The sequence below is a fragment of the Physeter macrocephalus genome, unplaced genomic scaffold (genome assembly GCF_002837175.3).
Source record: "Physeter macrocephalus isolate SW-GA unplaced genomic scaffold, ASM283717v5 random_107, whole genome shotgun sequence".
In the NCBI taxonomy this organism is placed as follows: Eukaryota; Metazoa; Chordata; class Mammalia; order Artiodactyla; family Physeteridae; genus Physeter; species Physeter macrocephalus.
Genome location: NW_021145388.1, coordinates 5,631 through 31,747, shown reverse-complemented (window position 1 = coordinate 31,747; position 26,117 = coordinate 5,631). Strand labels below are relative to the sequence as shown.

Sequence of the window (26,117 nt, the reverse complement as noted above, 5' to 3'; positions counted from 1 at the left end):
GCGTACCGAAAAAAAAAAAAAAAAAAAAAAAAAAAAAAAAAAAAAAAAAAAAAAAAAATGATACTTTCTTAAAGAATATCATTTAATACATTTCAGACATCATCCATACAAAGTTAGCGTTACTTAAAAAAAATTAGGACCATAATATAAACTGGTAAAAAAAAAAAGGCCTGATTGACCTTGGGCAACCCCTGGACACAGGTCCTTGGGGTGGCCCCGCCCTCGCCTGGGCAGGAGTGAGGCAGAGGATGGTGGGCTGGCTGGCGTCAGTCCAGCCCCAGGAGGCAGAACACTGACTTGAAGGAAGGGACTGGGCTGGGAGGGGCTGGGGGCCCTGGGTGCGGGGCAGGTTCAGCCTCTCTTTGCTGAGAACAGCGGAGGCTCTCGGCTTCCCAGTCTAGCTGTGTCTCTTCGCTCCTTCTCTGCCCCAGACCGCTGCCAAACCCTGTCCCAGAAGGTTTGGACCCGGAGCGTTATGGGCAGGCTCACCAGGCCACGGATGAGTGCAGGACGTGGATTCACAGGGCAGAGATGGGAGGGGAAACAGGAAGGGGCCGCGGCCAGGCAGGGCTGGGAACCTGGTGGGAACCCCAGCCAGGTCCCCAGAAGGGCAGGCTCACAGCAACGGGGAGGGGGAACGTACCAGCAGAGCCAGAGGTGGGAGACGGGCAGCAGCCCGGAACCTTGGGAAGAAAGGAGCCCACCCCCCCAGGAAGTGGTCCTGACAGCAGGGGAGCAGGGTGATGTCAGGGCCTGGGCCCTGAGCTGCAGAAAAACACATGTTCGGAGTGTCCCCAGCCCGGGCCCGGGGGAGGGGGGCCTCAGTCCCCCAAGGAGCCGCGCCTGATGACCGTCTCCCACAGACTCAGCCTCTCCTGGGGGCAGAGCTCCCGGGAGCAGGGCCGGCCCCACAGGGTCTCTGGAGCGGGGGTGGGCGCTGTGCAGGCAGGCAGCGTGGCCCGGGCACAGTCCCCGTGTCCTCAGCGCTGCCGGCCCCGCCAGGCAGGTGGTCAGTGCAGCACCTGGTCCAGCTCGTACTTCTCGCAGAAGCGGCTGGTGAAGGGGAAGCAGGTGAGGTACTCGATCCAGGGCCAGTGGATGGGGTAGACGTAGAGCCAGATGACCAGCGAGGCGAAGAGGCCGGCGAAGACCAGCAGCGACACGAGGATGAGGGCGCGCTTGCGGTACTTGTCACTCGTGCCGAAGGTGATGTAGGGCAGGAAGGCGAAGGCCAGCAGCAGGCCGCTGAGGAAGCCGAAGATGTGGGCGATGTTGTCGATCCAGGGCAGGAGGCCGCAGATGAACAGGAAGAGCACGATGGCCGACAGGTTCAGGAAGGCCTTCCAGGGCCGCTCCAGCAGCTGCCAGCTCTGGAAGAGCTCCACAAAGAGGCAGGCCAGGAGGCCGAACTGCGACCCTGCCGGGCCCACCTGGGGTGGGTGGATGGGGAGGGGACAGGGTCACTTCCAGGTGCCAGGTGGGAGCCTGTGGGGAGGCCTGGAGCCCCAGGATCCGGGTCATCCTCTCCGTGAGCCCCTCCCAGGGTGGGGGCCCCGAGCCTGACGGCCGGGGGGCAGAAGAGGTGCAGCTGGAGCTGCTGGAACAAAGCCGGACCCGTTCCACGCCCCCTTCCTGCAACACTGAGCACCTACCACGCGCACGCCCAGCGCGATAAGCAGGACAGGCTGCTCCAGGCAGCGCACGTGGGGATGGACAGACACTGCGCAAGCCCACGGCGTGAGGCTGAACTGATCAAAAAACTGCCGTTTCTTTGGGTCAAGAACGGTTGCACGAGGGCAACTTCATACGGCCCAGCTCGTAGCTATGGGACGTGCTGGCAGACGGTGGTCGTGGTCGAGGAGAGAAATGAAGCAGAGAAGAGGCAGAGTAAGGGACGGGGTCCAGAAGGTCTTTCTGGAGGTGACCTCTACACGCGACCCAGGGGCACCACTGCTCCCTCGCGCCTCGGGACGGACTAAGGAATTGGCCGGGAAGCCCCCAGCTTAGCTGTCCATCCGCTGTTGAGCCTGACATGGCAGGGGCCGTGCGTCCCTCAGGCCAAGCCAGGCGGGAGGCGTGGAAGCAGTAGAGCTAGCCCTCCCTGCCGCATCCCGAGTCCCTACCTCCGCGCGGTACGGGAGGAAGATGGCACTGGCGAGGTTGCCGGTGATGCCGCTGAGAATGAAGATGATGGCGATGCGGTGCCAGCCGGCCAGCTTCTCCAGGTCCCGTAGGATGGTCATTTGGAAGATCACAGACACGAGGCAGTGCACCACCCTGGGCGGGGACACACCGGGCATCAGCCCCTCGCCCCGTCTGCCAGCCAGCTACTTCGGGAGCAGGGGGGTCTGGCAGGTTGTGCCGGCTGTGCCCTGGCCCAGGGGCCCCTCCTCCGGGAGTCCAGGTGGGCGGGCACCACAGGGGTCTGGGGGGTGGGCAGCGAGGCACCTCTTACCCAGCGTGGAGGAACAGAGACAGCCAGAGCCTGTAGAACTGGTCTGGGACCTCAGGATTGAGGAAGGGCAGCAGCCCACACACCTCGTCCAAGCAGTGCACCTGGGGGTGAGAGCATGGCAGTCAGAGCCTAGGGTCCGGCTGGGTCCGAGGCCCTGATGCAGGGGGCAGGACCAGATGCCCGCGGCAGGAGGGCACGCAGGCTGCTGCGCCTGGCTGCTCGCGCCCAGGGCCCCCCCAGACCCCGGGGTGAGGAAGCGTGCCGGCCGGGAAAGTCAGCCTCAGGGCCCACGGACACGTGCCTCCTCCCTCCCTCCCAGAGAGCCCCCCACCTCACCTGGGAGCAGAGCGTGGCCTCTTCGTGGAAATAGCCGTGCATGAACTCGCAGTATTCCCGAGTGGTGATCTCACAGCTGGGGGACAGGGAGGCAAGGCGAACATCAGGGCCCTGAGTCCTGCCCCCTAGTGCCTAGTGCCCAGTGCCCGGCCGCAGCAGGTATCACTGGCAGGGCGCGGTGCCCCTCTGCGGGAACCTGCCCACACCACGGACGGCCCCCGGGTGGGGAGGGAGGACGCCAGCTGGGTGGTGGGTGACAGAGGGGGAGCATAGGGGCTCCGGGCAGAGGGCCCAGGCCGGCTCACCTGCCCTTGGTGCCGATGCAGCAGGGGCGGCCCCGGATCTGGCAGTCCATGTGCGGGAAGCCCGAGCGGTTACTCCTGGTCTGGTCCGTGCAGATCTGCCAGGAGGGGCACAGACAGCGGCTGGGGCTGTGCAGCGGCACGCAGGCCCTCCCCACCCTTCCCAGACCACTCTCCTCCCTGGACGCTCACCGGCCACTTGGTGATGTCATCGGGCCAGATGTGGGCACCACTGGAGGCCGGCTCCTCACAGGTTCTGGAAGCAGAGGTCGGAGGGGGCAAAATGAGGGGCCACGGCATCCCCAGCCTGCCACGCCCACTGGCCAACATCCCACGGGTGGCACACACCACATGATACTCAGCCCCATCTCCTCAGCTCAGCTGTGGGTCCCCCGGGACTGTACCTGGGGTCCTGGTTGCACACGGCCCCCGATGTCCGCTTTTGGCCCAGCGCAGACTTGTCCATGGGGGGCCCCGTATCATCCTGCCACTTGACAAAAGTGGCCAAAGTCTCCTGGAGGATGAAGGCAGGCTGGTCATGGCTAGGACAAGGTCACCACCATCAGAGGGGGCAAGGGCCCCTCCAGGGCAGGGGCTCTTGCCCTGCTGTCCAGGGCCCCTCCAGGGCAGGGGCTCTTGCCCTGCTGTCCAGGGCTCAGGCTCATCTCCCAGACCCCCACCCGCACTGACACTCCCAAGACCCAGCTTTCGCTGCCCCGGGGCTGGGGAGGTTGGCACCCTCCCTGTGCTGAGCTGCGTGCAGGGGTGTGTGATGCCAGGGAGGGCAGAGGAAGGACACAGGCAACGTAGACACGGCCCTTGAAGGGCCCCTCCCCCAGGCTGGGGCAAGTGGAGATGGTGCAGGGGACCAGGGTGGGGCCCGCAGGGGTCGGAGGGCCTCTGCCCCCACCGAGCAGTCCTGCTGCTGCGTCTGGATGCAGCCCGAGTGGTCATTCTGGACACAGCAGCCCGAGTCCCGCTCCAGGTCTCGCTCCCGCAGCACTAGCTGCTCGATCTGCTGGTCCTTCCGGATGCAGGGCGAGAACTTGGCTCCCAGGTGGATCAAGTCAATCTGGGGGCGGAGGGCGGGGGGGAGTGAGCTCGGGTCCAGACCTGGCTGCTCTGTTGAGGGTCTCCCCCTAGGGGCTCCTGATGAGGGGGGCTTCCAGGCAAGCCAACCCCCTTCCTGCCCAGCTGGGGGTGACAGAGGCCAGAGGCTCCCTGCTGAGACGCTGTCCCTGCCTGGGCCCCTTACCGAGCTGGGGCCAATCCAGAAGTTCTCCTGCTGGATGTACTTCACGCTCTCATACACACCTTTGTTCCTGAGTACCTGGTGCAGAGATGGAAGGATGGGGGGGTCAGGGGTTTCTCTGTCCCAGGGAAGGGCCTCCGGGGAAGGGGCTGAGAAGCAAAGCAGTGGTGAGCCCAGAGCGCCCTCCTGCTTGGGCCAGGTTGTTGCCGTGGGAGGGACTGGGGGGCCCAAGATGCTGGCGCCTCTTGGGGGAGGCTAGGATCCCCAGGGCGGAGCCCCCCTTCCCTAGCCCCACTCACCAGCTGGGTGGTGACGTGCTGGGCGAAGCCCACAGGCGCGATACCGTACGTGCAAATCACCAGCAGTGTGATGATGATGTGGACGAAGGTCAGCCAGTAGGTGAAGTAGGGCCTGCAGGCGGCAGAGGCCTCGGGTCAGCGGAGCCAAGCTCACGTCCCGACCCTCAGCCCTGCGGCACCCAGCCGCCAACAGCGCACCCCTGCTCCCTACCCTCCACTACTCCCCTCCAACTCATCCTTCTCCACAGCAACTCTTAAAATGCACCTCTATGCGTCTCTCCCAGCTTAAATCCTTTCCGTGGCTTCGCGCTGCCCTGGGGATAAAGTCTAACATGGCTCCTTCCCCACTGGTTGCGAGGCCTTGCTACGTCTGCCCGCCTCCCTGGCCTCCTTCCTCTCCTTCTCCTGCAGTTCCTGGGACAAACCCCAATCCCTGCAGCCCCAGGGCCTTTGCACACGATGCTTCCTTTGCCTGGGCTGCTCCTGCCGTCTCTCTTCGCCCAGCTAACTGCTGCTCCTCCTGACTGCACTCCCCCCCACCAGCTGTTCACTCCCATTCTCTGTCCTGCTTCTCCAGGACACTCACCACACCTGCTATCACTTAATTTTTTTAAATTTAGGGTCCAATGCCTATCAGGTTGCTGCTAACGGTACATTCTTTGAGAATGGCCTCTTCCCAATCCTCCGGCTTCCCCCAAGGTCTCTGCGCAGGCCTCTTCGCAGTCCCTCCACTTATGGTCACAGCTTCTAACTGCCCCTCTAACCTACCCCGCCCGCCCTGCTCCGCTGTTCCAGGGCCTGTGTGGTGGTGCCCAGGGAACACTTGTGGCTGGGCTACCGTCTGGGAGCCCAGCAGAGGGAGCAGGCCCAGAAAGCGGGGAGGGTGGAGAAGAGGCAGCAACACCCGACAACCCTTCCCAGGTGACATGCATGCTTGCAGGGTGACCCTAGGGACTGTCCCTGCTCCCCTGACCCACAGGAGGTGCTCACCAAAGGCTCGATGAACAACAAGGGGAGCTTTGGGAGGGGCCCCAGGGGAACCTGGAAGCTCCCGGGCCCTCCTGGATGGCTCTCAGCCCTTCTCCCCTGGGCCTACTCCCGGGAGTGGCTCTCCAGAGCGGTGACCCCGCCCCCCCGCCCCCCCCCCCCCCCCGTCACAGAGTGGGCGGGGCCCCGGGCCGGCGTGGCTCACCGGTGGCTGTCGAAGCTCTCCAGCTGGCGCTGCACAGTACTACTGATGCTGCGGCGGTAGCTGCGGTTCAGCCAGTTGCCCACAACGCCCAGGCCGTAGTGGCGCTTCTTCCGGTCGAAGGCAAAGTGCTTCACCTTGGACGCGATACGCTTGCCGCGTCTGGCCGTGGGCACCGGGGCTCGGTCAGACTCCTTCCTGGTGAGGACGGTGGTCTCAGCCTGGTGCCCTCCCCTCCCACATCCCGTGAGGGGGACCGGGAGGGACCTGTGGTCTAGGGAAGCCCCCTGGGAGGGTCGCTGGGCTCTTTCTCCACGGTGCCGCCTCCCTCCACCTGGACGACTGCCCAGAACTCACGGAGGGATCGGCACCTCTTCGGGGGAGACCGGGGAGGCCAAGCGTGGGACGCCCCGGAAGTAGCTGGCAGAGAGTGGGGGCGACTCAAACACATCGTCAGGCACGGAGCTCATTTCTTCCTGGAGTGGGTGTGGAGTCGGGGACACAAAAAGAGACAGTGTGAGGAGTTACTGTCTCCAGCACTGCCCCCAACAGCTCAATTTAAGGGCAGGACAAAGCCGGACAGGCTCTCTGGGAGGGAGGGAGGAGGCACGTGTCCGTGGGCCCTGATGCTGGCTTTCCCGGCCGGCACGCTTCCTCACCCCGGGGTCCTTGCCCCGCCGACAGAAAGACGGAGGCCCAGGAGCTCCGCGAGGCGCACCCCTATCCCACCGACGGGCCTTTGCACGTCTCAGGGGCTCCCAGCAGAGCATGACTGAGGCCGGGTGACCTCTCCTGGCTCCCGCCCACCCCGGCCCCCCGACCCCGAGGGCCCACACACCCCATGCTTGCCTTACTAAAAAATGAGGAGTAGAACGTCTCTGCTCCATCGACCACATCCTCCTCCAGGAGGCTGGGGTAGGCAAAGCTGCGCTTGACCACCCGGCACCGCTGTCCTGCGGCATCCAGTACCGAGAGCCCCTGTGCCAGACAGAAGCATGGGCGTCAAGCTCAGGTCAGGTGCCCCTGCCACCAAAGGAGTCTGTCAAGCCCATCTGTCCGGGGAGGTGGGACCCTGCCCAGAGCGTGAGCATGTGCGAGAGACGCCAGGACTGAGCTCTGGCTCCCGTGTAGCCTGACTGCAGCAATCTCTACATGGTTGGCTCTTAACTTCTCCCTGATGACCTCTGGCCCTCTGGCTTGGGCACCTGACACCCCACCACTCATCCTGCACCCTTATACCCACGGGCTTCTTGGCGCGGCACACCAGGCCCCTGCTGACCTTTTGATCCCATCTCCTGCCATTCCTCTTGTAACCACCCTTCACTAAAACCGCTTGCTACTCCCTCCTACCTCCAGGCCTTTGCATAGGCTGTTCCCTCTGCTGACAATGCTGTTCCCTTCCTGGCAAACCTTTCCTTATATTTCTCAAGTGCCTTCCCTGACACCAGCCCCTCCTCTGGGTGGGCCCCAGCACTTATCACACTGAATGGTGACACCTGCCCTCACCCGAGCTGAGGGCTCCTCTAGGGCAGTGACACTGGCTCAACTCACTCTGTAGCCCCTGTGCCCAGCACGTAAGGGGGTTCAGTAAACACAGGTCAGTGAGTGGTGCCTGCACGTTTCACTTCCTACTTTCCACCTTATGTGTCAGTGCAGAAACCAGCTGTCCACACTAGGGACAACTAGAAGGATGTGGGTCTGGCTGCTTGAGCTGCCACCGCCACTCGCCCCCCCGCCCCCGCCCAGGGATCCTGGAGCAACCACTGCCCTCTGCACAGAGGAAGATGCCTGGGGACAGAGATGCTCTGGGGAGAGAGACGCCTGGGGAGAGAGATGCTCTGGGGAGAGAGATGCTCCGGGGAGAGAGAGGGAGCAGGCTGGGCAGAGGTGTCTTTACCTTGAACAAGGCCGCAGCAGCTTGAAAGCTCATGTGGGCCACAGAGATCCTCTTGCGGTGGGGCAGGTGGGAATAGCCGGAGCGGACGCTGGTGAAGGAGGTGAGGGACAGGACCCCAGGGGTCAGGGGTGGATGCGGGGCGTGGGGCCGGTCCACCTCGTCCGGGTGGCGGAACGCCCGTCCTCGGGCCAGGGGATCCACAATCTGGAAGGGAGGGAGGTGGTGAGCAGAGTCAACTGGGCCCTGGGCCAGGTCATCTGCCGCCCCGCACCCGCCGCTGGAGTCCACCTTGGGCATCTTGTAGGGTCTTGGAGACTCGACGCCCTGGAAGGAGAGCACCTCTTGGCTGGGGAGCTCCAGGTCCCTCTGGCACGAGGCCTTGAGCCGGCCGTAGCGGACGCTGCAGTGGTGCAGGCTCCTGCGCTGCCAGTGCTGCTGCTTCAGCTCCCAGTCGCCGCTGACCCCGAACCACTGGGCCGCGCCCCTGCGGGAGCAGATGGGGTGGGGAGCAGACGGGTGTGTGACACGGGGGCGACCGCAATGAGAGAAAGGCCATGTGTGCAGAGAGGTGACAGGGCACTGTGTGTGTGTGCAGTGGGAGGTGACGGGGCACTGTGTGTGTGCAGGGGAGGTGACGGAGCACGTGTGTGTGCAGGGGAGGTGATGGGGCACGTGCGTGTGTGCAGGGGAGGTGACGGGGCACGTGCGTGTGTACAGGGGAGGTGACGGGGCACACGCGTGTGTGCAGGGGAGCTGACGGGGCACGTGCATGTGCAGGGGAGGTGACGGGGCACGAGCGTGTGTGCAGGGGAGGTGACGGGGCACGTGCGTGTGTGCAGGGGAGGTGACGGGGCACGTGCGTGTGTACAGGGGAGGTGACGGGGCACTGTGTGTGTGCAGGGGAGGTGACGGGGCACGTGCGTGTGTACAGGGGAGGTGACGGGGCACTGTGTGTGTGCAGGGGAGGTGACGGGGCACGTGCGTGTGTGCAGGGGAGGTGACGGGGCACTGTGTGTGTGCAGGGGAGGTGACGGGGCACTGTGTGTGTGCAGGGGAGGTGACGGGGCACTGTGTGTGTGCAGGGGAGGTGACGGGGCACTGTGTGTGTGCAGGGGAGGTGACGGGGCACTGTGTGTGTGCAGGGGAGGTGACGGGGCACTGTGTGTGTGCAGGGGAGGTGACGGGGCACTGTGTGTGTGCAGGGGAGGTGACGGGGCACTGTGTGTGTGCAGGGGAGGTGACGGGGCACTGTGTGTGTGCAGGGGAGGTGACGGGGCACGTGCGTGTGTACAGGGGAGGTGACGGGGCACTGTGTGTGTGCAGGGGAGGTGACGGGGCACGTGCGTGTGTACCGGGGAGGTGACGGCACGTGCGTGTGTGCAGTGGGAGGTGACGGGGCACGTGCGTGTGTGCAGTGGGCGGTGACGGGGCACGTGTGTGTGTGCAGGGGAGGTGACGGGGCACGTGTGTGTGCAGGGGAGGTGACGGCACATGCGTGTGTGGAGGGGAGGTGACGGGGCACGTGTGTGTGTGTACGCAGTGGGAGGGGCAGATCAGCTTCCCCTTGACCCCTGGTTCAGTGCCCAGGAACCAGATGGGCAGGGGGGAATCAAGTCAAGAGTCTGAGGGCTGGGCTGGGAAGAGGCCCCGGGAGCTGCTCTGAAGGGCAGTGGTCCACCCCCAGCTCCGTGACCCTCCTCACTGTGGCTTCCCACCAGGCACACAGCAGCCTGGGCCTCAGTTTCCCCACCTGGAACATGGGCTGCCTGCCTGTGCCTCCCGGGAAGGGGCCCAGGGCCCAGGTCCCAAGACCTGGGTGGCCCAGGGTGGGGTGGGGAGGAGGTGGGGATGTGGCGGGCGTGCTCACTTGCGGATGCTCTGGGACAGGGAGGCCTGTCGGCGGAAGCCGGGGCCCCTCTCCGAGCAGCCCTCCTGCCATCGTGCCCTCGGCTCCTGGAGGCTGACGCTCTTCTGGAAGGCTGGGTTCCTGGGCCTCTGTGGACAGCAGGCAGGAGCACGGGCTGTGACTGCACGGAGCCCAGGTCCCAGGCTGGCTCTGCCGTGGCTCCCAATGTGAAGACCCAGACAGAACAAACCTCGACCCCGGTCTACCCCAAGCTGCTTTCATTCCGAGGGTCCAATCGCCATTTTCTAGTGTCTTCGGCGATCCCAGCACACGCTTCCCTGGCTCCCTGTCCAGCGCTCCTGCCTTAGGCCTTAGCCGTGGCTAAGCCTTGGCCTCGCCTGGCTTTACACGTTTGAAAGAGCCCTTGGCATGCGTGGGCGGCATGAGGCAGCCTCCCCGGTGCCCCAGGCTGCGCGGGGAGCCCGCGCGCTTTGCAGCTAGTTCTCGATGAGCTCTTTACGGAGCGCTGGTCCGGACTGCTGGTAACGCTGATTCACCCCCATCCCCCTGCAGGAGCCAGGCGCTGGGATCAAGCTGCAGGCGCGCCGTGCCCCTTCCCCCAAGTCACAGACAGCCCACCGCCCGCAGAAGGGCCAGGGCTCGAGCAAGGGAATGGAAACAGCCAGTTCCCAGGCGGAACTGGCAAGTGTTTCTTATTTTCCCTGGCCCACCACGAGACGGAGACTGAGTTCAGGGCCCACCCCCTGTGAAGTCTGGGGCCAGGAAGGACGGGGTGCAGCCTACAGCAGGGCCACAGGGCAGCTGTGGCTCCAGAAGGCCCTCCTCCGGGAAGTGAAACTGCCCGAAAGGTGCCATGGGGGCACAGCGGTGGCCGGTGGCAGGGCGGCGAGCACCCAGCTGCTCCCTTACCTGGGGCAGCACGCTGGCCTGCTCACTGGGGGCCAGGGTCTCGGGCGGAGGGATGGTGATGGATAGGTTGGGTGGCTTCCGGCTCTGCAGGCGGCTACTGGACACCGAGGAGACGCTCTCGCCATTCTTGTCAGCGGAGGCCATGGTGGGCGGGGCAGCTGGAATGGAAACAGGGAGGGGGCACAGGTGTGTCAAGAGGCGGCAGGACAGGAGGGGACACGGGGACAGTCCACGGTGTCAGGGTGGTATCTGGGCAGGCAGCCCAGACTGAGAACGACGTGTAGAAAGTTGGTTCAAACCTAACTCTGGACACTAAACCACGAAGCAGAGACTGACTCGGGGCTGGGTGGGGTATGGTGACAAGGTGTATTTTCGTCCTTCATTTGCATTCCAGGGTAGCAGGGGTCTGGGAGGTCCCCAGCTTACCACCTCGTTCCATTTCCAGTCTCTCTGCTTCAGGCAAGGACCTCACCCAGAAAGGAACGTTGAGGGCCAGGGATGCAGAGCTGCCGTGATCTTGGCCACCTCATCAGCCTGGCCAGAGCAGGCCAGGGGGCCAGAGGCAGCTTCCTTGGACAAAGAGCCCTGCCCTCGTCCTGGGGGCAGGGCTTGGAGGAGGACAAGGAGAAAGGCTCCAGGCAACCCACAGACAAGGGGCCCACAGCTGTGCAGGGAGCAGGTGGCTCTCAGAGGAGAGATCCCTGGGCTTTGAGCAAGGAAGTAGCAGCTCAGCCTAATTCCCAGGTAGATGAGAAAGCCACCGTACTGGTCCCTGTCCCCCGGGGTTGGCAGGTTCCTCTTTCAAAGGTAACTGAAACTGCCAGCTGTCTGGTACTTTTTTCTTTTCACAGAGGAAGAAGAGTATATCTTAATGATAAAGATGATATATGAACCTTGCAAAAAAATAAAAAAAGACTCAGAGGACTGTAAAGCAGAAAAGAGAACAGTGACAGGCCCGCCTGTCACCCCACGTTCCAGGAAAGAGCTTGGTGTGCACACCTCTCCAGGTGCCTCTCTGCACTTGGAAAAGGACATGTGTACTTAACATTTTACATGCACGCATACCTTTTCTTCTATAGCGTGGACATCCTTCCCTGTCAATGCAGACAGATAGCTTTACCTGATCTTTCTTGATGACTGGGAAGGTTTCACTGAGTGGAATGTACCAAGAGTTACTTAATTCCAGACCGATGGTTGTTTAGATTCATGTCCAGTGTTAAGGAACACCCTTGCCTATACCGTGTGTACTTGTCCCAGTATTATCGCAAGACGAACCTCTAGGAGTGGAGTTGCTGGATTGAAGAGTAATTGCATCTTGAATTTCAACGGATCTTGCCAAATGGCCCAGCCAGGAGGAAGCAGCAGTTTACCTCCACCTGGGGCTTTTCCATACGCCATCGATCGTGCCACACCCCCTTTCACCCACCAGAACTAACACCTCCGCCTCATCTATTCTCTCCATTTCATCTCTCACTCTGCCCGTGACCTTTTTCTTGCTAAAATCCTTCGCTATTTCCTCTCCCCACGTCCCAAGGCTGCTGGGGCAGGTTTGATTTCTTCTCCCCTCGCACAAGGCCAGGGACCTCACATCCATCTGCGGACTCGGGAGAGTCACACAGGAGCCCTCCAGCCATGGGACGACGGTGTGGGACGGCAGGGCAACGCAGCAGCCACCTCTGTTCCGAGTCTGTCCGCTCCCCACTCTCTGTCCAGCTCCTAGAAGAGCCACCGTTGCCTCTCATCTGAAGGACCACAGCCTCCAGACCCCTCTACCTGCTGCCCCCCGAGCTCCCACCCCGGGACCATTTTCCACATGGTGGCAGAATCCACCTTTGAAACGTGCACATCATGCCATGTCACTCCCTGCTCCACGCTAGGCCAGGATCTCCAGCTCTCACTTAAAGCAAAGTCCAAACTTCTCACTGGGGCCTCTGGACCCCTTGTGGCTTTGTCTCCTCCTGCTCCTTCCCCACCCCATCAGGCCACCCTGGGCCCCTCACCGCCCCGCACCTGCCAAGCCTCTGTGAGGAGGTGCCGAGGGGTTGTGGTCAAAAGCACAGACTGGAGCCGCGTGGCCAGGGCTTGACCTGCACTTGACCATGGGTCACCCAAGTCCTCACCTTACGAGGGAGGAATAACTCGCGCCACGAGAGAGGCGTCCTGGGCATCAAACGACTGCACGCATGACACACACTCAGGCAGCATGGCCACAGAAATCTGTTCAGGAACGTTCACAGAGGCACGTTCATTGCGGCCCAAAGGTGGAAACAACCCAAATGCTCACCGACATACAAATGGATGGGGGGAGGGATAAATTAGGAGGTTGGGATTAACATACACACACCACTATGCATAAAATAATCAACAAGGACCTCCTGTATAGCACAGGGAACTCTATTCAATACTCTGTAATAACCTATATAGGAAAAGAATCTTAAAGAGATAAATGTACACGTATAACTGAATCATCCTGCTGTACACCTGAAACTAACACATTGTAAATCAACTATAATACAAAGATTTTTTTTAAAGTGTACTATAATCTGTGGGAAAAAAACCATACAAATGGATAAAGAAAATGTGCTAAATCCACACAGTGGACTATTACTCAGCCAGGAACAGAAATGCCACGTTGAGACAGGCTACAATACGGATGAACCTGGGGGACGTTATGCTGGGTGAAGGAAGCCAGACACAAAGAGACCACTTACTCCAGGGGTCCAAATACAAGTCCAGAAGAGGCAAATCTATAGAGACAGAAGGATGAGTCATGGCTTAGGGCTGGGGGAGGGGGCTAGAGGATGACAGCTAAGGGGCGTGGGTTTCACTCTGAGACAATGAAAATGTTCTACAGTTGACAGTGGTGATGATTACATACACCTGTGAATATACTAAAACCCATTCAACTGTACACTTTAAATGGATGAGTTTTATGTGAATTATATAAATTAAATGTGAACTATACCTCAGTAAAGCTGGTTAAAAAAAAGAGTCTCCAGCAGGTGCTCCATAAATGTTGCTCCTCTGCCCCTGCTGGTCCCTTCCTCCCCAGAAGGGATCATCACACAGCAGAGCAGGTAGCTCTTTCTCATCATTCTGGTCCCAGCTTGAGTGCCACCTCCTCCAAGGAGCCCTCCCTGGCTGCCTGAGGCAGCTCCCCCTCTACCCCATGTGTCTCTCCATCACTTCACCCTGCTCACCTCCCTCTCTGCCCTCTTTCTGACTTATTCGCAGCTGCATCTCCACTGCCAGAAGAGTGCTGGTCCACGTGCAGCATTAGTACGTATTTGTTGAAAATCAGATAAGCAAGCAAGCAAAGCAGCTGGTACCTGGGGTCCAGCCCACTCGGCTACTGGGGTCCAGCCCACTCGGCTACCCGGCTTCCTACCTTCAGGGTTTGGGCTGAGCTCACAGCTTCCTGGGTCTTGTTGCAGAGGACTTTAGAGCATGCTCTAGTCCTTTCCTCACTCTGCACAGATGCTCTGGGGTGAAGCCTCAGCTCTATGGAGAGGTGGATGGATGCAGAGACAGAAGGAAAGACGGACAGATGGCTCCAGGTCAAGCAGGGCAGCTCCCTTGGTGCTCACAGCCTATAAGGAAGGGAGGGCAGGCTCAAGGGTGCATGTCAGGACTACTGCACCTTTTAATCTTCTTGACCTCAGTCTCCTCCTCTATAAAATGGGGATAATTCCACCAGCTTCATAGGTGAGGGGTTAAGAGATATATTCTCCTCCTTCTCCCCCTGGAGTAAAGGCCCTTGTGGTGATGAGCTGGATGCTTCAGAGTGCCTGGAGGCCAGCAGCCTCTGGGCATTTACCTAATAAAACCACCTAAAGACTTGGGCTCTGGGCTGGGAACCATAATCAAGATGGTCCCTACTTTCTTTTCCTGTTTCTACAGAACTTTACTAGAAACATTTAACTTTAAAAAACGCAGGCATTATTGGCTATCTTCTGATGGAGAGCTGTTTTCAGTTAGAGTAAGCCAGATATTCAAGGCAGCGTTCAAATGATTCGGAAGTGTTTTGCTGTTGTTTTGGTTCTTTAAATATTTTTTTTAAGGTAAAATCCACACAACGTAAAAGCAAGGATTAAAAAGTGAACAACTTGTGGACTTCCCTCGTGGTCCAGGGGTTAAGAGACTGTGCTTCCACGGCAGGGGGCACGGGTTCTATCCCTAGTCGGGGAACTAAGATGCCACGTATGCAGCTTGGTGCAAAAAACAAAAAAAGTAAACAACTCCAGGGCAAGCCTTTGTTTTTGAGAAGTCCCGCATAGGGGACATTGCCGTGTGGCAGAGCACGCGGCAGGCCCGGCCTGATAGAACCCCAAGGGCCGTCGGGGGCAGGACAGGGTCAGGGCCCCAGGTGGGCCAGGCCTTGCTCGGCCCTTCGCGTGCATTATCCCACTTTGTCCTCAAAACACCCTTCGAGGTAGACATTATCATCGCTTCCATTTTGTGGATAAGAATGGAGGCTCAGAGGGGTTGAGTAACTTGCCCAAGCTCACACAGCCAGGAAGGGGAGCAGCTGGGACTCAAACTGCTCTGGCTATAGGGCCTGAAGTCTCCTCGGCAAACAGGCGCCCCCTCTCCTTAAAGCTGGGGTACGCTCCGGGCTGGACAGCCTCCTATCAGGGAGACAGAGTAGAGAGTCCAGCCTGGAGGGAAACTTGGTCGAGCATCTCAGCACTTTGCAAACTGTGTTCCTCAGAGGGCTGGGGTTACCCAGAGGTGCCCAAGGGGCTGCCACGGGGTGAACTGGAGGCCGGGGGAGGGTCTGGGCTCCCCTCTGATTCCATGGGGCAGCACCCCTCTGGCTTTACATATTAGAGCGCGGGGTCTTTCACTTGGTTGCTGAAGTCGTCCAACGACAGGTGAGAGGAACTCTGGGTGTGGAGGGGGTGCCAGAGAGGGATCTGAGGCAGAGCTGGAGGCCCAGGACGCTCCCTGCTTAAGGCCTGAGCAAGACTTGGACATCACCCTTCTACCCCTAAGCGCAGGGAGTTCTGACCCTGCATCCCAGGGCAGACAGGCCGTGGATGATGAGGCCACTCGGAGATCACAGACAGACGGGACGTGGTGCCGGCCTGGCTGGCGCCTCAGACGCCACTCTGCACCACTCTGGGGACAGCTCCAAGACAACAGCCTCACCTGGGACGCCTGCACAGAAAGTTCTCCAGCTTGGCCTCCTCTGGGACCAGGGTACAGTGAGAGGGCACCAGGCGGGCACTGCCCTTGGATACTGGCACCGAGGAGGGAGGGGTGCAGTGGAGGAAGGCTGGTGGTAAGCGTGGGGCTGCCAGGTTTGAGCTTGGGTAAGGTCACCAAGCAGGCAGGATCCTTCTGGAACTCACAGCTGATTACATCTCCCCATGGTCAACACCAGTGCCCTTCAAAACCTGCCCCACACCCCACTGGACACACCACGTCCCCCGCAGCTCCCCAGGCTCCTGCTTCATCTCATCTGAGGCCCTGCACCTGGCCCACCAGGCTCCACCCCATCTGCCCCGCCAACACCTACCAGCTGCTTTAAGGAGGGTAAAGTGTCATCTCCTCCAGGAAGCCTGTCGTATTACCACCGGCCAAAATCAACCACTTTCTCAGCATCCTACAGAGATTTGCCTACATGTAGGTATCTCCCCCCCACCCCTGGGCAGCACAGGGTCCACAACCCAGTTAGCCCCGTTAATGGCTAACCGGATGGAAGGCGGGGGAGAGGGTGGGCGCATGCATGGCTGCAGATGGTCAGTCCACACTGACCCTGAACAGAAACTGTCTTCCACAATCCTGCAGCCAGCCCAGGAAGTGGCTCATTCTGGAAGGCTCTACCGAGTGCTGCTTGCCCCACCCCTGCTCTGTGACCACTGCCCAGCCGAGGATGGAGGATGCTGTCCCAGGATGAGTCCCCAGAGGACCTCCCGTTTCCCCCCTTCTCCAGCACAGCCCAGATTCCCCAACTAGCCCTCCCATCCCAAGGCCATACCACCCCTGGCTGGGACCCCCTAGCCCAGGACTTGCTGTGCTGCTGGCATCTGTTCCCATCTTCTGACAGGAAGAAGGGCGGACTCGATCCAAGGCCGAAGGACTGGGGAGACCGGACCAGCCCCAGGGAAACCCTAGGGGTCCCAAAGAGAAGAGGCGCGGCCCTGGAGAGCAGAGACAGGGCTGGGGCACACTTTCCCGGGGAGCCGTGTAACCATCTTCACAGGGCGGTGCCGGGAGCCCTGGCCTGTAAGCAGCTTGACCGGCACAGCCTCAGTTTCCTTCTCTGTTAAGCGAAGGGATTGGACAAGGCGATGGCCCAGCTTTGACACACGTGAGGCCCACACATTTGGCATAAAAACACCACTTTGGGGACTTCCCTGGCGGTCCAGTGGTTAAGCCTCCGCGCTTCCACTGCAGGGGCCACGAGTTCGATCCCTGGTTGGGGAACTCGGATCCCGCATGCTGCAGGGCACAGCCAAAACACAAAAACACAAAAACACACCACTTTGCCCCAGCCGCTCTCCACCACAGACGGGAGGGCCTGCTCCTGAGACCGTGTGCCCCCAACTTGCGCAGAGATGGTAGGCAGGTGCACCAGAAGCCCAGCCCCTGCCTCGGGGCTCAGGGAGGGAGGGGGAGGGGGTGGCAGGTGCTTGGGGCAGATGCAGGGGTCGTGGGACCCACTCTGGGCACCCGCGTAACCCAAGTCCAGGGCGTGGAGCAGCCCAGACGGCAGAGACCAGACAGAAAAAGTGCTGCAACGCTGGGAGCACCCGCCCCGCCCACCCCTTATCTCCCGTGCCCCAAAAGTGCTTGCTCACTGCAGAGGAAATTGTGATATCCTGGGACACCACCCAGCTGGGCCACCGTCACTTGCCCGCAAAAATTGTGGCTTCGGCGGGGCCTTCCCCAGAAAAGGGTCTTCAGCCCCAGGATACCCAGGAGACCCCCAAAGGGCCCTGGGTAGAGGCTGGGGGTCCAGCACGGGGTAGCAGGGGTGCAAATCCAAAGAAGCAGCGCACATCACCTGGCGGCAGCCATGGCTTGACCGACCCAGGGTCTGAACCACCACCGTGCCCACACCCAGTAGCATAACCCCTTTAGCAGCAGCCAGGATCAGGCACATATGGCAGAAACACAGACTCAGAAACTACAAGCTGGTGCCGCCGGGGAAGCCGGTTTCCCCACAAAGGGTGGAGCTGGGCACGGCCAGCTGAGCCCGGTCCCGGCAGCCACAGCCAGGGTGAGCCGGGCCCCCCCGGCGGGTCCCCCACCACAGCACCACCAGGGCACATGCAGGCAGGGTGCTCCCTCCCCAGGCTGCACGGGCCCACCGTGCCCTCCCCACCTGCCCCCACGTATGCTCCCGCTGTCCCGAGGAGTCTGGCTCCGGCGCCCACCTTCCCTCTCCACCCGCCCGCCACCGACACACTAGCAGGTTTCTGAAGGCTCCCCTGGTCTTGCTATCGGTGGATGGATTCTCCATACCCCCGGCTGTGAGGACCTCATGAGTCGGAAGCAGGCGACTGACACGAGGACTCAGCCTGCGTGTGGTCAGAAATGGGGACACAGAGAAGGGAGGGGCCCTTGGAGGAGGGGCGAGCAGCCCCTCCAGAGGGGAAACAGGCTTTCTGAACCACCACGAGCCATGGTCAGGAAGTTTACGGGACCCCCCACGGGGAGGGCCTCAGGCCCCCTGAACAGAGGAAGGGAAGAAACCCCACCTGGCCCAGAGGCTCCTCCCAGCTGGCGGTGGGTGGGCAGCCGGTCTGCAGGGAAGGGAGGCGGCCAGGGCCGCTGGGACCTGCCTGTCCCCCACTGAATCACAGGATGTCGGGGTGAGGGCGGGGGGCAAGGAAGTGGCCTCTCTCCCCGGCTTCCCTGTCACAGAAACCGAAACCCGATGTTTCCCTCCCCACAGCCCTTCTGGGAACTGGATCATTTTTAGAAAGCAGCAAGGAGGAAGCTGGCCCTCGCCCAGGGTGCAATCCCCAGTGAAACCCCTGGTTCTGCTGATCTCGGAGCCACTCCGGCTGCCAGGAGGCCGGCGGGAGCAGCTTATGTAAAGACTGCAACCTCGCCCGGGCTCCCTACCCACTGGCCCGCACGGCCGGTGACTCACCCCGGACGCCTCCCTGCCCTGGCGAGAGCCGGTGGGGACAGGAGCGCCGGGCAGGAGGGAGCAAAGGTGGCCAGCTGGGGGTCACGCAGGATTAGGAAGACAAAAAATGGACAGACCAAGAGGGAGGGAAGCAAAGTGTCCCAGTTGGAGGCTGCAAACCCAGTCATCAGAGCTAGAGAAGGCAGCGGGGGAGGGGACGCCGATCTATCTCCAGAAGCCAGCAGGAGACGTCCCTGTGGCCCCCCTCCCTCCTGACAAGCAGCCACTTCCCTAGAGGTGCCAGTCGGCAGACACACTTCACAGGCTGCCCCAGCGCACGCTCACCCGTCAGCCTAGCTGCCCCCGACGGAGAGGCAAAATGAAACCACCCGTGGGTTTGTGCTCCAGCCACAGGGGAGAGGCCCCACTCACAGAGGGCCCTGGCCTGGGGAGGCCCCGATATCGCCTCCACCTTGAACGGCTTTGCTCAAACTCTAGAAGATAAAGAACCTGGGGACAGGTTCAGGGACCTGGTGACCTTCCCCATCAGACCCCAGGCCCTGGGCTCCCCGTGACCCAGTTAGAGTGGCTTGGGCGTCACGGCCGACCACAGACACGGGAAGTGGGAGCTGGGCACATGCTCTTGGTGGCAGCCGGGAACCCAGTGCCCGCCAAGAGCGTGTGGGTGTGAGGAGAACGGGTTGCCATGTTCCCAACCCCACCTGTCCCGCCCGGAGGCTTTCTTAGGACCACACGCCAGCGGGGCTGGCAGAGATGTGAATACCCCCATCTTCTGTGGGGACCCCAATTCCAGAAAGCCAGCTGGGAGTGCCCGAGCCCCATGTCCCCACGTCCTAAGGTGTGGCAGCTGCTGGCAACATACAGGGACAGGCATTATTGGAAGTGGAAGTGCCACCAGATCTCCCCAACTGACCACAGTGCTGGGCCCTGCCCACCGGGGTGCCCTCCCACAGGCCCCTCTGGGAATCTCTGGACTCCAGAAGCTGCTGATGGAAGCAGATCAGGGGAGAGAAGTTGAGCAGAGACCTTCCAGACCCCAGGCAGTAGCGGCTTCCAGAGCCTGGGGGCCGAGGGCAGCTTAAGAACAGCGGGAAGGGAGCAGAGTGGCCGGGTCCTAGGATGCTCCTAGGATGCTCTACCCAGCAGCCTCCTTTGGGAAGGTGGCCTATTCTGTCCCAATCCTGCTGTTCCCTGAGCATTGCTGTGAAGGAGAGGAGTCAGAAGTGGCCCCTAGGGGTCCAGAAGGTTCTGGTCCTTCCAGGCCAGACACCAGGGCACAGGAGGGATCCTGGAGAGGGATCAGACACCTCTGGGCACCACGCTGTCCCAGGTTTGATGTGAAGCAGGCTTTGCTCCAAACACTCATGAGGATTTGCCTCTCTTGGGATCTTGAGGTAGTGGGAGTTGGGTTTCCACTGGACCTTGGAACAGGCAGAGGCTTAGCGCGTGCTCAGTGGTGGGGGGAGGATGGGGTGCAGCATGGGTGGGGGAGCAGGAGAGGCCCATTTCACTCCTGCTGGGGGCTCCCACACCCCGAGGTGTGACCAGGCTGTTTCCAGACACGACTAACCTCGGCACACAGAGCAGGCCTCTGTCTCGTGCTTGCAAGCGTGGAGTCCACCCAACTTCCACCCACTCCTCGTGGCCTGGCTCCAGACAATGAAAACACTGTCCAACTGGGGGAGAAAGGGTCAGAGTCCCAGCCCTAACCGCTGTGTGATCCTGGGCAAGCCGCTTGGCATCTCTGAGCCTCAGTATGTTTATGCGTAAGACGCTAAGGAGTCTCCCAGGGGTCTGGAATCTAGGTGGCTTTGTCACCATTAGCTGGGGGTCGCCCTGGGGGCACAGGCTGCTGCGGGACAAAGTCTGACTGTACCCCACAGAGAGGTGAGCGCCTCACCCAGTGCCGCTCAGCCGGGAGTCAGGCCCTGGGCTGCCCTGAGTCCCTCACCTCGACACACTCAGGACAGGGCACTGGGTGCCCCTCACCTCTAGAGGCCCAGGTCCGCTGTCAGCAGGGAGGGAACATGCCAGGCAAACACTTTTCAGCTGTAAACAGTCATTAAGGAGCTAATAAACCAGACTTCCCAGAATCCTGCCCTGGGGCTTGTTCCTTCCCTGGAAGAGGCGGGCCCCAGCCCAAAGGCTACTGTGAGGGCTTCGGGGCACATGGACATGGGCCATCCAGGCCACTCAGAGCAGGGGAGCTCTCCTCGCACGCACGTCACCAACCCCATCCCCCTATCTTGCCTTGGAGCTGTAGGCGTTCTCTTGTTGAGAAATGCGGGCTGGGGAGCTGGAGACAGGGCTTAAACCCTGGCTTGGCCACCTACCGGCTGCGAGACTGGGCAAGTTATCACTCCTGAGCCTCAGTTTCCTCTGCTGCAAAATGATACGATGCAGCCCCCATCCCCAGGGATGACACGAGATCATGAGTGCACAGTGCCTGGGACACAGTTGGTGGCTGCTAACTGGTAGCTTCTATTATTCCCAGCTGACCTCTGCCACCATCGCTCACTTGGTTTCTACATCTGAGCCAAGAGTTCCAGAGGGGCCAGATCTCTGTCCGACAGGTAGGGAGACTGAGGCTCAAAGAGGTGAAGTCACCTGTCCAAGGTTACACAGTTACGTGGTGGGGCCGCGCACTCCTGCCACCTTGGAACTGGTCAAGCAAAGTGGCAAAAGGACGGGCGGGGGGTGCTGACTCAGGTGCTGCGTGCGCGCTTTAGGTGCACAGGCCTTTGACTCATGAGTCCCTCCCAGCCCCCCAAGCAGAAATGGCATCACCTAAGGCTTGATGGCACTTCCCAGCTCCTCGAAGGGCTTTCACAACCATTTCCTCACCCTTGTCCTTATCTCACGATTGTCATTGGCTGATAAAGCCATGAGCTACACAGCCAGGGCTCAGGCCAGACTGCAGTTCCAAGCCCTCTGGCCGGTCCCACGGCAGCTCTCCCACCTTCTCTTCCAGGCCTTTGGGGCCCACTCTAGAGGCATGACCTGGGGAGAACCACCAGGAGAGGGAAAAGGTGCTTCTTGCTGGCAGCCGGGCAGGACCCCGAGGACCCTCTCGTCACAAGCTCCGGGGCCACACGTGGGAGGCAGAGAAAACCAAGCTTACCCCGCTCCCAGCTCCAAGGAGCCCGGCCAGAGGAAGCGAGGGCTGAAGGTCACGGCCTCCACGACCACGCCCCCCCCACCATCATGACACACATGCTGGAGGGCGGGGGCCAGCAGTTCACAGCCTGATCCTCCACTCCCAGATCGAAACCCACCCACTGTTCCCATGGCCTCCGCGGTGCTGAGGTTCCCCTGCCCCCCAGACACAACCACTTCTGCAGGATAACAGCAGTGCTGCCATTCTGCAGCACGTTCTCACCTCATCCCCCCAACAGCCCATGAGACGAGGTAAGACCTCTGGCATCACCATGAGTCTGTGCCAAGGGCACACAGACACGTTCCTGTTATTGTGACAGCTCCCTCACTGCACGCCTAGGGCAGCCGGGCACCTGCCCAGGCTCTACATGAATCACCACTGGAATCCTCACAGCAACCCTCCCAAGCAGACTACTGTGAGCCCTGGGGAAACTGAGGCACGGACTACTTAAGTGACCCCCATCCTACTGACCACACTCTCATAGCCCAGGGGCCTGCCAGCCTTTGGGCCTGGCTTCTTGGCTCCCCAAGATGGGAATCACCCGCTCCCACTGCTACCCCACACCCTCCAGACCAGCGTCCCTGATGGGCCCACCTCGTCTGCCCTGCCCGCTTAGCCCCAACAGCTTTCCTAGAGGGGCTTGGAATGTGCCTTCCTGTAGCTGTGAAACCTCAAGTCTTGCATCTGGGTCCCTGGATAAACTTACTGCATGAGGGAATGAGGACACAGTGGCTGTCTGTACTTCCCTGAAGTTGAGAAGAAACTGTTTCCTTTATGCCAGTCCTGAGAGCTGCTCTTGCCTGGCAGCCTCCCTGCCGGGGTCACCACGCGCTAGGTCAGCCTGCACTGACGTCCCCGCCACTCCTCCCCCCGCCTGGCCCAGCCGGATGGGAAACTGGGAGCAGAGGCGTGAGCTCACTCTGGAAATCCCCACGGTGGCCAGGGCAACACTGAGGCCTGCTCCAGAGTGGGTGTCACAGAGACCCAAGGGGAACTGCACCCTCGAGAGTACATCTCCCCTGATGCAGCACCAGGGGGCAGGCAGGGGGCCAGGGCCACCCCAATCCGCAACCGCTCATCCTGACCCAAAGGGAAGCGCCAGGTGGCTCATCCAAGTCACATGCACAAACATACACCCCTGACTTCCTGCTCTCATCTCGGGTCTCGCCTGGGAAAAGTGTACACAGCAAATCAACAGGAACCCTGTGAAGAGCTCTGGCCACAGTGAAAACACCACCACTGACCCAGAGCTGGGCTCGGACCCCAGCGGCTCCCATAGGGCATTTCTGGTGTGATTTATTCCTCCTCTTCGAGGGCCAGGAGTCCCCTCCTAGGCAATGAGCGTGTGCCTGTGTGCATATGTGCGCGTGTGTTACGCCAGGTATGGCTGCAGCTCAGAAATGAGCAAATCAGGTAGGAGTCACCTGGTACTCTTTTGCTGGCAGGTGGCAGAAGGTTTCAGGGCTGGGCCTGGGAACAGACAGCCCAGGTTCAATGTCAGGCCCTGACAATTACCTCCTGAACAGCTTTGTCCAAGTCTGAATGCTGCTTTCTGCCTTGAGAGGCACACAACAGATGGGGGTCACTGTTATGGGGTTGTTTTGTTTTTTTCAGCTGCAAAGATGAAAGTCTCACTCCAGCCTTTTAAACTTAAAAGATCCAAAAAGCAAAGGTCAAACCAGAAACTGCCACCTGCCCTCTGACCCCACCAGGGTTCCCAGGTCAGGAGGCCAGGGTCCAGAAGTGAACAGGATGGTGGGGGGGAAGGAGGGATGGATATTGTCAGGAAGTGGGAAGGGAGGGCAGTGAGGTGGCCTGGGCTCCTGGGCATGAACGGCTGCTTCATCCCATCCTGCCCCTCTGTGACAGCCCCCCGCCCCAATTCCCTGCAAAGCGGGAGCATACTCCTTGAGTCCAACCCAAATAATTCAAAGTCATGCCTACTGGGGGAAGCCCAGGCCTGTGGCTCTGCTGTCCTCCATCTCTCACTGGTGCTAACACCATGAGCAGGGGGCGCATCACTCCACCAGCAGCTGGGCCCACCCTGGGCCTCTTGTCTCACCCAGGGTTCCCAGAGCCACGGTGGAACTTTCTACTGCAGGAGAGAAGCAGATTGGGGAGCCGCAAGGAATTAGGCTCCCTGTTATTCCTCGGATGTTATTTTCCTGGTGTAAGTGACTGAGGAGTTAGGTGTGCGTTCAGAAGGGAAAATTACAGCTGGTCACATGGCGTCAGGAGTCCAGGCCCACCTAGCAGTCCAGCGTTGGGAAAACCTATGAGAACAGCGCTCGCGCCCCGCCCCCCCATAGGGGTATTCGACCTCCAGGGTTGCCCTGGCTCACCCTGTGTGGGAGGTGCCCTAGGGGTGAAACACTCCAGGACAGAGCTGTGAGAGGGCCCCTGTTCCCAGCGCCTCCCCCAGAGCACCCAGAACTGCTTCCTGCAGGGCTCATGGTTTAAGCAGGGAAGAGGCAGGCTTGTGGCACCCAGGGAGGCCTGCTGCTAGGGCATAACTGCCCTCACACCTCCTTACCGCTTATCTCATTTAGGCTTATTCCAAGTTCCTCCTCTAACCCCTGGGGAAGCTGAGGCAGGGAGGGGCAGTCAATGAGAAGTAACTTGGCGGTCCGGGTACTGCACCAGTGTTGCTCAACCTCAGTACAGCACTACTGACACTTGGGGCTGAGTAATTCTTTGGGGGGTGGGAGCTTCCCCGTGCACTGCAGGATGTTTAGCAGCAACCCTGGCCTCTACACCCGAGACCCCCTCCCCGGAGTCGTGACAGCCAAAATGTCCTAGACACTGCCGAATGTCCCCTGGCAGGCAAAAATCACCCCCTGCTGAGGACCACTGCTTTAAAAGAAGCTTCACTTTCCACTCTTCGCTCTGCTTTACCTACAGCAAGTCACAGTGACATAACGCAGACTCTGGGCTCGTTAAGCCACCCACCCAGGGTCCTAAATCTATAGCCATTGGGAAAGAGAAGCCAGTCCACGTGTGGGGTCAAACCCGCAAGCCCTCGCCTCCTTAGACACTCCCTCTCAGGGGCGCCAATTCTAGGCCTTCCCCCTTGGCCTTTCACCCAGTTAGGCTGAGACCTGGGCTCCCCTCTGCCCTGGGGTGGTGGGTTTATACTCTAGGGACATACTCCTCTCTAACCCAACACAGTGCCCTGGGGGAACGGAGGAGGGGCAGCCTTTCCAAGCCCCTCCGTCCAGAAGTCAGGAGTCCTGGGTCCAATTTCTGAGCTCTGGTCCAGCCAGGCTGTGAGCCCACCCTCCCGCACCTGTTTCCACCTCTGCTAGACTGAATGGACAAACTCCGCCCCGACCGCGGCAACTCACCCAGGAGAAACGGGAGGGGAGGGGAAGGTATGAATTCCAGGCGCTTCTGGGAGGAAGGCGGGACTGCGCGGTCCTGCCCTGGGGCTGTCCCCTCTCTTCCTCCCGGGACTTTAAACTTCTGTCCAATCAGCATGCCCCCACCTCTGGTGACCCGTGGCCCAGGGACCCCTTAGGCGTCTTGTCCGAGCTGAGTCCCAGGGGCCGGCAGACCCGGTCCAGCGGCCCCGTTCGAGTCGAGACCCGGCCTCTGGCCTCGGGCTCGGCCCACGTGGGGCCCGAGGGCTCCGCAGCGCCGGCCCCTTCGCCGGCCGCGCACCGCCGCCCCAGGGCATGCTCGGGCGCGACCCCACGGCCCCTCCGGGGCCCGGAGCCCGGCTGCCGCGAACCCGGCCCCGCCCGTCGCCCCGCGCTCACCTCCCTGCGGCCCCAAGTTCCCGGGACTCAGCTCCTAGCGGCGCCTGCCGGCGCCTGGGCGGTGGCTCCTGGGGGCGGGGCCCCAGCGCTCCGCCTCTTCCCTACCTGCGCGCGGGCGGGGGGCGGGGCCTGGCGCCCGGGGGCGGGCCCGCCGGGCCCCGCTCGGTCCCAGACGCAAGTGTACTAGTCTGCTGCTCCCGGCTCGCGCTTCCCTGCTGCGGTCGGCCTAGTGGTGTCCCCGCCTGGGCAGAGCCCTATTTTCCGCCGGAGCTGGTCTTTTCCGGGCGCCGTCCTCTCCTCTCCCGACAAAGCGTATAATCTAGGTCTGAAGTGCCATCATCAGGTCAACCCCCAAGAAAAACCACTCCAATAAATAACAGCTACCTTCCATACCCCTCCCTCCAGAGCCTTCATCCTTAGGCCAAACGGGCCTGTTCCCTCGAAACTTTCAGCCCTCACCCTTTCCCTGAAACACATTTGGAGGGTCTCACCTACAAGTCCTGCTGCAGCTCCCGCCTCCGGGACGCCTTCTCTGATCTCCGCCACTGCCCTCGCCTCTCCTGTAGGGCGAACGCGCCCTCCTCGCATC

General features: G+C 61.0%; 1 protein-coding gene across 9 annotated transcripts; it reads right to left on the bottom strand.

Annotated features, from left to right (window-relative positions):
* Positions 1 to 112: 112 nt before the first annotated feature.
* RHBDF2 (rhomboid 5 homolog 2) lies at positions 113 to 26,117 on the bottom strand. Of its 9 annotated transcripts, none has more exons than XM_055082376.1 (19): positions 26,020 to 26,117; positions 13,895 to 14,096; positions 10,507 to 10,664; positions 9,598 to 9,725; positions 8,019 to 8,214; positions 7,731 to 7,934; positions 6,683 to 6,811; positions 6,191 to 6,309; positions 5,837 to 6,031; positions 4,645 to 4,756; positions 4,349 to 4,423; positions 4,004 to 4,165; positions 3,498 to 3,607; positions 3,286 to 3,349; positions 3,097 to 3,191; positions 2,792 to 2,867; positions 2,456 to 2,556; positions 2,124 to 2,277; positions 113 to 1,430 (listed from the first exon to the last, which is right to left on the bottom strand). In XM_055082376.1, exons 3-19 carry the CDS (start codon positions 10,648 to 10,650, stop codon positions 1,011 to 1,013), a joined length of 2,484 nt encoding a protein of 827 aa, XP_054938351.1. In that variant the 5' UTR covers positions 10,651 to 10,664; positions 13,895 to 14,096; positions 26,020 to 26,117; the 3' UTR covers positions 113 to 1,010. The 9 variants fall into 9 exon arrangements, with proteins under 9 accessions (XP_054938351.1, XP_054938352.1, XP_054938353.1 ...); XM_055082377.1 differs by lacking the exon at positions 26,020 to 26,117 and adding an exon at positions 25,529 to 25,587; XM_055082378.1 differs by lacking the exon at positions 26,020 to 26,117 and adding an exon at positions 25,115 to 25,169.